The sequence below is a fragment of the Nyctereutes procyonoides genome, unplaced genomic scaffold, assembly GCF_905146905.1.
Source record: "Nyctereutes procyonoides isolate TBG_1078 unplaced genomic scaffold, NYPRO_anot_genome, whole genome shotgun sequence".
Taxonomy (NCBI): domain Eukaryota; kingdom Metazoa; phylum Chordata; class Mammalia; order Carnivora; family Canidae; genus Nyctereutes; species Nyctereutes procyonoides.
In genome coordinates, this window is record NW_026575128.1 from 745,199 (window position 1) to 759,367 (window position 14,169).

Sequence of the window (14,169 nt, forward strand, 5' to 3'; positions counted from 1 at the left end):
AGGAGAAGCAGCTCCATGCACACCGGACCCGACGTGGGATTCGATCCCAGTCTCCAGGATCGCGCCTGGGCCAAAGACAGTCTAAACCGCTGTCCCACCCAGGGATCCCAGCCATCCAGTTTCTTTAAAACACTTTATTGAACAGACTGTCACTTCCCCACTGTATATTCTTGGCTTCTTTGTCATAAATTAATTGATCATGTATGTATGGGTTTGATATTTTGTTTTATGTAAGAGCTGGGAGCCAGATGGGAGGGAAGGAGCAAAGCAGACTTATCTAGATGCTAATTCTAGTCAAACTGTGATAGAAGAGGGATCCCTGGGTGGTGCAGCGGTTTAGCGCCTGCCTTTGGCCCAGGGCACGATCCTGGAGACCCAGGATCGAATCCCACGTCAGGCTCCCGGTGCATGGAGCCTGCTTCTCCCTCTGCCTATGTCTCTGTCTCTCTCTCTCTCTCTCTGTGACTATCATAAATAAATAAAAATTAAAAAAAAATCTCTTAAAAAAAAACTGTGATAGAAGAGCTACTCCAAGACGGTCCTGTGGTCTTCTAAATTATGTCTTACTCCTAAATATGTTTTTGTAAGACTCCTCCATTTTCCAAAATAGTGCTCTCTCTCTCTTACTTGCTGATCGTACATACAAGAATCATTTGCATGTTTTTCCCTTAGAAGATTAACTTAGCTGTTAGTGGGACGCCTGGGCAGCTCAGCAGTGGAGCATCTGCCTTTGGCCCAGGGCATGGTCCCAGAGTCCCAGGATCAAGTTCCACATCGGGCTCCCTGCATGAAGCTTGCTTCTTCTTCTGCCTATGTCTCTGCCTCTCTCTGTGTCTCGAGTGAATAAAGAAATTAAAAAAAAAATACAAACTTAGCTGTTAGTCAGATATCTGGCTGAGAAGTTGGAATTCCTGAAGGCCAGAGACATACATACCAGCCTAGATACAGCTTGTCATTGTGTTTGGCAGTGATTGACTGCTGGGGTTGTCCCCAGTCTATTTTCTCCTTCCTCTGTCATTATAGACCCTCTGATTTTCAGCTGGGCACCTGGTTGCCCATAAAGTGAACTGTACTTCCTGACTTTCCTTCCAGCTAGATGGGACCATATGAGTAAACTCTGGCCAATAGAACATGAATGGAAGTAGTGTGTCCTTAAGGCAAATGGAACATCCTTGCTGTCCCCTCTTCCTTTTTTGTTGGCTTGAATGTGGATGAGAGTAACATGTTAAAGATGCTGGAGCAACGAGACAAAGGAGTCTAGACTCCTGTTACACTGAGCCACCATACCCCTTCTAGACTGCTTATGTCTACACTGTTAAGTAGGAGAGAAAACTTTTCCTTTCAAAAGATGTTGCTATTCAGGGTCTCTGCTCCAGCAACTCTACCTACATCCTAATTAATAGAGTTGGTCTAGATACCGGGTTCATAAAACTGCCTCAGGCCTGTTCAGTTTTGTGGCTCTTGCAGTACCCACTGCATAGGATGAAGTATATATTTTTGCAGAATTGTGTTCAAGATTACCACTGCTGTGACTTAGATTCTTTACAGGGAGATATTTACATCTCATAAATGTTCTTATTTCCCTTTTTACTAGAAATAGTTTGGCAAAAGATATCACTGGGTTTTAGCATCCTCTAGTCCATGGCTTCAGAGGTGTAACACCTGCCAGTGTACAAACAACCTACCTGGCATCCTCTGGGTTTCTCAGCTGTTCACAATTACTCTGATTTTTTTTTAAAGATTTTATTTATTTACTCATGAGAGACACAGGCAGAGGGAGAAGCAGGCTCCGTGCAGGGAGCCCGACGTGGGACTCGATCCCGGGTCTCCAGGATCAGGCCCTGGGCTGAAGGCGGCGCTAAACCGCTGAGCTACCCAGGCTACCCGTTGAGCCACCCAGGCTACCCTACTCTGATGTTTTGACGTCATTTGAAACACAGCACTTGTTTCTGGGTTTTATTTTACCCATCCTGCCCTAGAATATTAAAACCCAAATCCTAGCTGCTTTCTCTCTTATTTTGCCATTGGGAGTATTAAGAAATTAATTTTTAAAAAAGATTTATTCGTTTATTTGAGAGGGGAGGGGCAAACGGAGAGGAAGAGAGAGTCTTTTTTTTTTTTTTTTTTTTTTTTTTTTTTTTTTTTAGGAAGAGAGAGTCTTAAGCACACTTCCTTCTGAGCATGGAGCCCCACGTGGAGCTCAAGTCTCACGACCCTGAGATCACAGCCACTGAGCCACCCAGCTGCCCCTCCTTTCAGTCTTTTTATAAGCATCTTTTGTTTAAACATTGTCTACATTAAAATTTTAGTCTTACCGTCTTTCCATTTATTATATTGTAAGCATTTCCCCATGCCACTGTCTAGTCTTTGGGGGTCCCCATCTTTTACAATTGTATGAGGTTCCATCAAGTGAGCGTATTATGCTTGACTGAACTGGCTCCTGTTGCTTGATATTCAGGCTTCTTTCTATAGTGTTATGCATGGTTTGAAGAGTATGTTGATGCAGTACAGCTGGTGAGAGCTTGGAGCCTTCCCTCGCCAGTGCTGGCTGGCTAGGTGCCACACCTTTTGGTTTGGTCAGAAGCTCTCCTGGCCAAAGTGTGTGAAGAACATGTGAATTTTCTAAGTTTATTTTTCACTTTATTAACTACTAGATCTATGAGGCAGCACAATACTCATGTCTAAAATGTAGGGACAATTTTTTGCTTATGTTTAAGTAAAACCAGATGGACTTTTCTATTTTTTTTTTCTTTCAAAAAGGCAAGGAATTTGTTCCTCTGGAAGAGTGGTTGGGACAACTTGGAAAAAATAAGCATTGTCTGTAAAGGTCAGGGCTGGGGTCAGGGGAATGAAGACAAAAATGGACCTAGAGTTTGATAATTCCTTCCATTTTCTTTCCTAAAGCTGTGTTTTTAACACTGGATGACCCATCAGAACCACACAAGGAAGCTTTTATAAAGACATTGGTCCCTAAGCCCTATCCCCACAGATTCTGATCTAACTAACCTATATTGGGGTCCAGGCACATGAAGCTAGATTCAGGACCCACTGTCCTAAAGGCAATGGGCAAATGACACGGAAAAATATTCAGCCATACTAGCCATCAGAGAAATTTAAAATAAAATGACAAATATTTATAATTATAAGTGAGCATTAAAAAAATCATAGAATATGTTGCTCAAAAGAAGTCAGACACAAATATTACATGCAATAATATTCCATTTATATAAAATTCTAGAAGAGACAGAGATCAGAAGAGTGGATGTCTGGGAGGAAGTGGGGGACACATCTCTGCACCTGCAGGAGATGCAGAGTGACTGCGAAAAGTTCAGATGGAACCTTAAGGGATAATGGAAATGTTCTGGATCTTGAATACAGTAGCAATTGTGTAGGTGTATACATTTGCCAAGTATAAGGCTGTACATACACAATCTGTGCATTTATTATAGGTCAATTATACCTCCACTAAAACAAAGAATATTGGGTAAAATTTCTTCAGAGCCCTCCCCGCAATAGCAGCACCCAGTGCTAATGAGGATGTGGTGTAATTGCTACTTTTATATAATGATAGCAGAACATTTTGGTGGGGTGCTTCTGAATGTTTGCCATAACATTTTAAGAACCAGAGTTCCAGATTTTTGACCAGTAATTCCACTCCTGGAAATTTATTCTATAAAAATAATGTTTTAAACAAAAAGTATGTGTGTGTGTGTATATATACATATACCAAAATACCTTTTTTCTGTGTTATTCTGAGTAAAAATCTCATTCATAAGACCAGTGAGTAATTTGTAACTCAATTAGGACTGCGTTGTGAGGGTTGATTCCAGCAGGCCTAGAACTGACCTGAGCTGTTTTGCTAAAGTTCTTCCTTGGCACTGACTATTGGTCAAGTAATGAAATTTGCTGATTAAAGCAGCATTGCTTTGTAATCCCAGGGCCGAGGAATCTGATGGCAGCTTTCACCAGCTTGTCAGCACTGTTTACTGATAACAGTGAGACCAATGATTTGTACTTGGTCTCAGTAAGATCTCAAGAAGACTCTGCTGTTGAGGCTGGTTACGTAGCAGAAATATGCTCACATGACCAGCCAAATATATATATATATATATATATATATATATATATATATACATATATGTATATATACAAAATATATATACATATATATGTGTGTGTGTGTGTGTGTGTGTATGTATAAAGAAAAATCTCAGCTGAGACTCCATCTGGGGGGTCCCTGGTTTTGAGGTATTCAGTGCACACACTGGTAGTTCCTGACCCAAGAGAGGAGGTGCATCCCAGCATGGCCCTTACACATCTGGATCACCTCTGGGGATCCTGGCTGGACCACTCAGGACTGTCTGCTGTGAGACTGCCATGGAAGGCAATTCTGTTGTGCTACTGTATCCTCTCCTGCAACAAGTTGGACATTTGGAAGCACTGTCATTGGATCCTGTTAGTCTTCTTTAGCAATCAGATCCTGTTTAACTGCAACTATGTGTGCAAGGGTACATCAACTTTACGAAATACTATGTTTTACAAAAATAAGCAAATTCAAAGGCTGTCGCAACAAAGCACTATGCTTAGGAGACAACACTAAGAGGAGGGGAATATAAAATTTTATCCAAGCTATGGGGCAACCCAGGTGGCTCAGTGGTTTAGCGCCACCTTCAGCCCAGGGCATGATCCTGAAGACCCAGGATCGAGCCCCACATCCAGCTCCCTGCATGGAGCCTGCTTCTCCCTCTGCCTGTGTCTCTGCCTCTCTGTGTGTCTCTCATGAATAAATAAATAAAATCTTCAAAAAAATTTTTATCCAAGCTATGATGGTAAAATCATAAAACTGTGTATTGACAGAGACTAGGAATGAATACACGAAGGATTCTGGATAAGCAATTTATATACATATTAGATTCAGTGTCAATTCATTTGGCAGGCATCGTGGCATTTTATATGTTCTGGATCTCGCACTTCATTCTTTCAACTCCTTCTAATACCAAGATAAGGTGTGAGAAGAGCACTATATAGGTTATTAGAGGACTGAGTTCTAGCCTTAGATTTCTTTTTTTTAATTTTTATTTATTTATGATAGTCACACACACACACACACACACACACACAGAGAGAGAGAGAGAGAGAGAGAGAGAGGCGCAGAGACATAGGCAGAGGGAGAAGCAGGCTCCATGCACCGGGAGCCCGACGTGGGATTCGATCCCGGGTCTCCAGGATCGCGCCCTGGGCCAAAGGCAGGCGCCAAACCGCTGCGCCACCCAGGGATCCCTAGCCTTAGATTTCTAAGCAGCATCAACTGAACCACACATAGTCCCCTGACCATGGTTTCTACATTTCTCACTAATATGATGATTGAAGCAAGATAAGGAATACCAATGACTTTGAAAAATACTCTTTGCTATACAGCAATGGACATTGGTTTTTTTTTTAATTATTTTATTTTATTTTATTTATTTATGGTAGGCACACAGTGAGAGAGAGAGAGAGAGAGAGAGAGAGGCAGAGACACAGGCAGAGGGAGAAGCAGGCTCCGTGCAGGGAGCCCGACGTGGGACTCGATCCCGGGTCTCCAGGATCAGGCCCTGGGCTGAAGGCGGCGCTAAACCGCTGCGCCACCCAGGGATCCCCTGGACAATGGTTTTAAAATCATTATTATTAATACCATCAACATAGTTGGCGAGTAAGAATACAAAAGAATAAGAAATTTCAGCCTAATAGAAGGAATAGAGCAGGAGACTACAGAGCTGGGAGCGGAGGGGTGGGTCATGGAAAAATAACTAAAAAGAAATAGAATAATAGCTGTGTGCTAGACATTGTTCTAAGTGCTTTATGTCTATTTATTCATTTAATTTTCACAACAACTTTATGAGATAAGTGCTGTTATTTTGCCCATTTTAAAGATGAGGGACTTTGGGCATAGAGAGGCAACATAACTCATCCACAGTCACACAGCTAGTTTCTAGTGGATCCAGGATTTGTACCCAGGCAATATGGCTCCAGAGTCCATACTCTGAACTACTATGCTACATTCCAGAAAGGAGGAGAGCAGGAGGCATCTGGTGGAATGATGAGCAGGGAATGGAAGAAAGAGCAGGAAGTTCAGAAACACATTTTTTTATTGAGCACCTAGTATATACTGTAGACTAAGGAAAATAAGACCATGGTCCATGCCCTTGAAAAGCCTATAGTCTGGTAGGAAGACATGTAGTGAATCACATCATTTCAAAATAATGCGGCAAGTTCTGAAATAAATACAAAGACGCATATACCAACCGCTGTTAAGGATACAGAGAACAAGCACTTCACCCAGCCCAGGCTGGTGGCACCAAAAATGGCTTCTTAGAGAAGGTGACTCCTAGCCTAAGAATTATGAGTTGAAATGAGGAATTGAAACAGGGAGAGGGTGATCCGGACTGAGCAAAGTATGTGCAGGGAGAAAACCATGAAGGCAAATGAAAAGGGTGTATGTGGGAAAAGCATGAAATCCCTATCCAGAGGGAACTGGTTTTTGTTTACCTCACATGGACATCAAACTGCCTCAAAAGTTGCCCATATTTTTCACGTAGCACTTCCTTCTCTTGCTGCAACCCAGAAAGCTTTTCTGACAATTCTTGGTTGCTCTTAAGATGCTGAAAAACAATTTTTAAAAAATTAGTCTATTCTGTGCTGCAAGGTTGGAAGTCTGAAAACTACCTTTCCCAGACTCTCTTGACAGCAGAGTTCCAGCACTGCGGGGGGAACCCATGGTTCTCCTCTAGCACTAGCAGGTAAATGGACAGAGAGACAGTTGACGAGACATTTGCGGGCTTCAGGAAGTGTTCCTGCAAATCTCCCACTCTGGGGCTGCAGGAGTGGGTTTCTCTGGGATTTCTGAACTTCTGGAGTTACTGAAAGTCAGCAGCAGTTCTTTCTGACCTTCTCTCCACCCCTACGTTTCCCTTCCAACAGTTTCCCTTCCAACAGTTTGTAAGCATGTTATTCCCTGTGTTAGATCCTTTCTTGCTTGAGATATCTAGAGTAGATTCTGCTTTCCCAATACACTTAACGGGTAAAATGCTAGGCACTCAATAAGTATTAGGTATTACTCAGGTCTATGGAACAGGAAAACTGAGAAGCACATCTATTTGCTTTTCTTACCTCGTCTGATTTTCTTTTTTCATCTTCTAGTTGTTTAAGTTGGGCCTCCTGTTCCTGAATTCTGGATTGTTGCTGAGAAGTGGTTATTTCCAGTTGATTCCCTTTATCTTGTAAGATGCTCACTTGCTTTTGTAGCTCATTTACATTCTGATCTAGGAGTTTCCTGAGAGCAATTAATGTACATTAAATCACACTGAATTTATGGAATTCTTTGACCTAAAATTGTTATATCATCACAAGGGATTTTACTGGTCCATTGAGGTAGGGCACGTGTCCATAAAATAAAGAGACCAGCACAGGGGACCTCTTTTGTGACAAATGCTTCTCTTAGTTCTCTCTCTCACTCATCAAGACAACCCTACAAAGAGGAAGTAATTTCCCTTATTTCACAGAGGAAGCTGTGGTTCTGAGAGGTTTAATTAACTTGCTAGGACAAGATGGAGGTAGGGCTCTGATCCTGAATCTTCTATTCTTTCTTTTTTTTTCTTTTTTTTTTGTTTTCTTTCTTCTATTCTTTCTACTCGTTCTTGTGGCTTTACAAGTTGGGTCCCTTGATCTTCTTGGTTCAACATAGGGCTGTTAGTTACAAATGTTATTGATACTAATGCACACAGGTTAACACTGCAAGAGCTGAATCATAAATAAGCCCGTGTTTGATGAGGAAATTCACCCTTTTCCAGAAGGGCCATAAGTACTTAACTCCTTCAGAGGGAATCTCATCAGACTACAGTTCGTGGAAGAGTTTCTGAGGATTTCTGACAAGGCTCTTTGGATTTAGGAGATGATCAAGAAGAATATGATGAGGATGATGGAGTAACATCTACATGCTAGGTCACTACTGATACTGGACAACTGAACTCACTTTCTCTAACTTCAGTTTTCAGAAAAGCCAATGGATTACTGGGAAAGATTGATATTTGAGACTTGGGACTCATATCTCTCAGCCTCCAGCACCTCCAGCTCTTGTCATGGTTCTGGATATAAGCGCAGGCTCTATAAGCTTACCTTGTACCATTCATATCTGTCCCTGCACCAGGACTGCCCCCTTCACCTCTGTTTTACCTCATTCATTATAGACCTGAGCAATTCTTGACAATTATTGTCTGCTCTTTTGGTTCCATTCTGAATTTCTGATCAAGGGGCCAGACTAAGAAATAAGCTTTGGAGCTGAAAGGGAAGTTTTAAATTGCTAGGACTAAAGAAAATTGAGGGATCCCTGGGTGGCGCAGCGGTTTGGCGCCTGCCTTTGGCCCAGGGCGCGATCCTGGAGACCCGGGATCGAATCCCGTATCGGGCTCCCGGTGCATGGAGCCTGCTTCTCCCTCTGCCTGTGTCTCTGCCTCTCTCTCTCGCTCTCTCTGACTATCATAAAATAAAAAATTAAAAAAAATAAAAAAAAAAAGAAAATTGAGTTATATGCAATAGAATCTAGGAGTTGGAAACGGACATTGAAACATATCAAGTCAAAATTTAAAAAACTAATGAAATGTTAGAAATTAATTCCCATATTATATATAGTTTGAAAAAAGACAAATAAACCAGTTATGCCAATGAATGAAATTAAGAAGGCTCTCTGCTCCTCTCCCTTAGATATATGCAGCCACATCTTCTGGTGCAGTGCCAGTCCTGTCCCTGAGACACAACGATGAAAGTTGGAGTAAGTCAATTTGGCCATATTGGGCACCTGGCCACTGGGACTGCTTTTAACTCTGGTAAAGTGGATACTGTAGCCATCAATGGCCCCTTCACTGACCTCAACTACATGATCTACATGTTCCACTATGATTCTACCCATGGCAAATTCCACAGCATAGTCAAAGCTGAGAACAGGAAGCTTATCATCAATGGAAAGCCCATCTCCATCTTCCAAGAGCAAGATCCCGCCAACATCAATTGGGATGATGTTATGCTGAGTATGTTGTGGAGTCCACTGCTATCTCACCATGGAGAAGTCTGGGGCTCACTTGAAGGGTGGGGCCAAGAGGATCATCATCTGTTCCCACTCTGCTGATGCTCCCATGTTTGTGGTGGGCATGAACCTTGAGGAGTAAGACAACTCCTTCAAGATTGTCAGCAATGCCTCCTGCACCACCAACTATTGGCCTCTCTGACCAAGGTCATCCATGACAATTTCGGAATCGTGGAGGGATTCAGGACCACAGTCCATGCCATCACTGTCATTCAGAAGACTGTGGACAGCCTCTATGGCAAGCTGTGACATGATGGCTGCCTAGAATATCATCCCTCCTTCTACTGGCGCTGCCGAGGCTGTAGGCAAGGTCATCCCTGAGCTGAATGGGAATCTCACTGGCATGGCCTCTGTGTCCCCACCCCCAATGTGTTAGTCATGGATCTGACCTCCTGCCTGGAGAAAGCTGCCAAATATGATGACATCAAGAAAGTGGTGAAACAGGCATTACAGGGCCCCCTCAAGGGCATCCTGGGGTACACTGAAAACCAGGTTGTCTCCTGAGACATTCATAGTGACACCCACTCTTCCACCTTCAGTGCTGGGGCTGGCATTCCTCTTAATGACCACTTGGTCAAGCTTATTTCCTAGTATGACAATGAATTTGACTACAGCAACTGGGGGGTGGACTTTATGGTCCTCATGGCCTCTAAGGTGTGAGAAACCCCTAGACCACCAGCCTCAGTGAGAGCAAGAGGAAGAGAGAGGCCCTCAGCTGCTGGGGAGTCCTTGCCCCAATTCATCCCCTAACACACTGAGAATCTCCAGACCACCACAGTTTTCATCCCAGACCCCTGAAGAAGGGGAGGGGCTTGGGGAGCTCCTGTGTTGTTATGTACCATCAATAAAGTACACTGTATCCAGCTTAAAAAAAAAAAGAAATTAAGAGATAAATGGGTTGAAGCATCCTGGTTTCCCCAATGGCCTTAATCTCTCAATCCATTCCTTACATAGCAACCAGAGTGCTCTTTCTACATCACAATCTCATCATATCATAAGGTTCAAATACCTCAATATAGCTTGCTAGCTAGCTTACCTTTCTAGCCTCATTTTCTTGCCCCCAAACATTTTGTTCCAGGCAAAATGAACTTTTTTCACACCTGAAATAAGTCATCCTCTACACTTATTTCTCCCCTGCAACTCCAACCTTGTCCTTATCTTCCTCTTCTAGGACTTCTTTCCCCTAATATTCTCTATTGAGCTATCCATCCCAAGTTCCTCACACTAAGCTTAAACAGATTTCATTGAGGAAGGCTTTCTTGAGCTCCCTAGACCAGACTAAGTGTCTCTGCTATGCACTACCACAGCATCTTCTCTTAGCATAACACTTATTATAAAGTCTATGTACACAGATATTCATTGCATCATTATTTGTAACAGCAAAAATGTCTAAAAAGCATTTTATATAAATTATAGTTATGTAACAGAATGTTATGAAACTGTTTAAAATAATATTATGGAACTAAAATCAGTAACAGAAAGATAGCTGGAAAATCCCAAAATATCTGGAGATTAAACAATATGCTTCTAAATAATACATGTCAAATAAGAAATCATAAAAAATTAAAAATATTATGAACTACATGTATTTTACATGAAGATGAAAATACAACTTACAAAATTTGTGAGTTGGAACGAAAGCTATGCTTAGTGGGACATTTACAGCATTAAATGCAAATATTGGGCAGCCTCGGTGGCTCAGTGGTTTAGCACCACCTTCAGCCCAGGGTGTGATCCTGGAGACCTGGGATCGAGTCCCATGTCAGGCTCCCTGCATGGAGCCTGCTTCTCCCTCTGCCTGTGTCTCTGCTTCTCTCTGTGTGTGTCTTTCATGAGTAAATAAATCAAATCTTTAAAAAAAATAACTGCAAATATTATAAAAGGAAGATCAAAAATCAATAATCTAAGCTTCCACTTTAGGAAATTAGAGAAAGCAGACCAATATAATCCTAAATAAAGCAGAAGAAAAGAAATAACAAAAAACAGAGCAGAAATTAGTGAAACTGAACACAGGAAAACAATAGAGAAAAACAATTTAAATGGTTCTTTGAACAGATCAATAAAATTGATAAACCCTAGGCAGGGTAATCAAGAAGCAGAGAAGACACAAATTTCTAATATCAGAAATGAAAGATGGATCACCACTACTGATCCTATGGACATAAAAAAGGACAATAAAAGAATATTTTTTTAAACAAGTCTATGCCTACACATTTGATAACTTAGATGAAACAGACTGGTTCGTTGAAAGACACAGTCTACCAACACTTATGCAAGGAGAAATAGATACTGTGAATAGACCTCTACCTACTAAAGAAATTGAATCACTATTTAATAACTTTTCAAAAAATAGGGCACTAAGCCCAGATGGTTTCACCAGTGAATTCAACCAAACATAAAGAAGAAATGATATCAATTCTCTACAATCTCTTCCAGAAAAAGTGAAGAAGAGGGAATACTTATTAATCAATTCTATGATGTCAGCATCTCCCTAATACCAAAACCAGATAGAGATGTTACAGGAAAGGAGAGCTATAGACCAGTGTCTTCCATGAACATGCCCCAAGTCCTTGATGTGGCTTGTTACGTTCAGCAGGGCTCGAGTCTAGCTTACTTTTCTAGCCTCTTTTCTTGCCATTTGCCTTATTCTCAGACATTTTGTTCTGGGCCAGATGAACATTTATCACTTCACTGAAGAAGATGTTGATGACAACAGTAACAAAAATAACATCAAATATTGCAACAACAATAATAATAACACCTTTTTAGTCCTGACTTGTAACGTGTCAACTTGTCCAGGAATTACCTCTGTATATGTTTCTGGTTAGACTGGGCTACAAGAGATATACTTTACTTGTACAGGGTATGGAGGGTGGAAGTAAAGCAGTTTGGGTTTTACACTCAGGAAGTCAGAGTAGGTGCCTTTGAAGCTCATCCCCATTGCCAGGTATCTGCGGCTCACCTCTGTGTGAAGCAACAGCTAGGCTTGCAACTGCTCTATCTTTTCCAGCTCCTGGACCAGGTGTTCAGTTAGCTCCTTGATAAGGGGGACCATTTTCTCCTGCAGGACACCTACTTCATCAAGGTTGGAGGCAGGGACAGGGTCCAGTCCATCCTCACGGTTTTGCCCTGTGCTCATGGGTTTAGCTTGTCATTGCACTCTCACTTCATATCCATCTACACTTCCTGACCACTCATCCTGCAGACTTTGAGCTCTAGCATAAGATGAATGATGATAGCCTTACAAACTGTGTAACCTGCCCCACAATGGCATAAGACCAAATCCTGGTACCAAATCTCTTACTAAATATGTATTTCTCTTACTGGTTCTATTCTGATGGATTCCTGACTAATACGAGTGCTTACTATGTGCCCTATGCTGATAATATAACCTAACTCTTAAAGCTCATTTAATCCACGCAACAATCTTATGAATTAGGTGTGGAGAGGCACTGAAAGGATAAGAAACTTGACCAATATTATGTAGCTCTTACATAGCTAATAAGATGCCCATGTTATATTGTTAGGTAAAAAATGCAAATTCAAAAGCAACATATTATTTTAAAGATTTAATTTATTTATGAGAGAGAGAGAGAGAGCATGAGAGGTCACAAGCAGGGGGGAGGGGTAAAGGGAGAAGCAGACTCCCCACTGAGCAGGGAGCCTGATGCAGGACTCGATCCCAGGACTCTGAGATCATAACCTGAGCCAGAAGGCAGATGCTTAATCGACTGAGCCACCGAGGTACCCCAAAGCAATATATTTTAAAGGGGTCAACTTTTGTCAACAAAATACAAATAATAAAAATATATGCATATGTGTAGAAAAAAGACCTGAGAAATATGTATGAACCACTTGAAGTGGTTATTGCCAAAGGACAGAATTCTAAAGGATTTATTCTTTTTATTTTATATAGCTCTTTTTTTTTTTACAAAGATTTATTTATTTTATAAAGAGAGAGAGTGCACAGGTCTGTGCGAGCAGGGGAGGGGTAGAGGAAGAAGGAGAGAATCTCAAGTAAGCTCCATGCTCAGCGCAAAGCCCAACACAGGGCTCAATCTCCTGACCTTGAGATCATAACTTAAGCCAAAATCAAGAGTCAGAAGCTTAACCAAATGAGTCACTAATGTGCCCTAATATTTCTCTTTAGTAACTGAAATTTCATAATGAGTATTATAATTAATTATAATTAATTACAATTTTACTTGCTAGAATTATCCCATGGAAGTAGTAAAGGATATACACAAAAATTTGGCTACAAGGAAAGATATTAGGTTATTGCTTATTACAGCAAGAAACTGGAAAAGATGTAAATATACAACAATAAGGGATTAAGTTAATTATGGTCTGTTATTAGAATAATGTTCTAGAAGGTTTATGGAAGATAAACCGAACAGTGAAAAAAGTAGGTTACAATCTAAATATCTAAATTGGGATTGCTTTCCTCCAGGTTACAAAACAATGTATATTATATAGTTCTTTGTGGAAAAGAATTTCCCTACATATTTCATTTTCTTATAGCTAGCTGAAATATTACATATTATTTCTACATAGTTTGTCTTGGGCGATCTTCACAGAAGAAGTATAGAGCTGGTATTACTAGTCCCACTTTAGAGATAAGAAACCAAGTTTCAGGGAAGTTAAATAGCCTTTTCCTTGCTCAATTCTTGGATTACATCTTTTGTTTCTTTTTTAAAAATATTTTTATTTGAGTATAGTTGATGCACCATGTTGCATTAGTTTCAGGTGTAGAACGTAGTTATTTGACAAGTTTATACATTATGCTGTGTTCACCGTAAGTATAGCTACCATAATATGTCACATACGATGCTATTACAATACCATTGACTATATTCCTCATGCTGTACCTTTCATTCCCATGATTTATTCACTCCATAACTGCAAGCCTGTATCACCCACTCCCCTTCATCCATTTTGCTCATTCCCCTACTATCCTTCCCTCTGTCAATCCTCAATTTGTTCTCTGCGTTTATAGATCCAATTCTGCTTTTTGTTTGTTCATTTGTTGTTGTTTTTTTTAGATTCTACAT

At 40.9% G+C, this 14,169-nt stretch overlaps 1 protein-coding gene across 1 annotated transcript in view; it reads right to left on the reverse strand.

Annotated features, from left to right (window-relative positions):
- CCDC30 (coiled-coil domain containing 30) overlaps positions 1-14,169 on the reverse strand; it is a 121,597-nt gene that overhangs the window by 17,574 nt on the left and 89,854 nt on the right. The window contains 2 exon segments of the mRNA XM_055342080.1: positions 6,529-6,641; positions 7,150-7,312. Of these exon segments, the coding sequence (XP_055198055.1) occupies positions 6,529-6,641; positions 7,150-7,312 (276 nt within the window).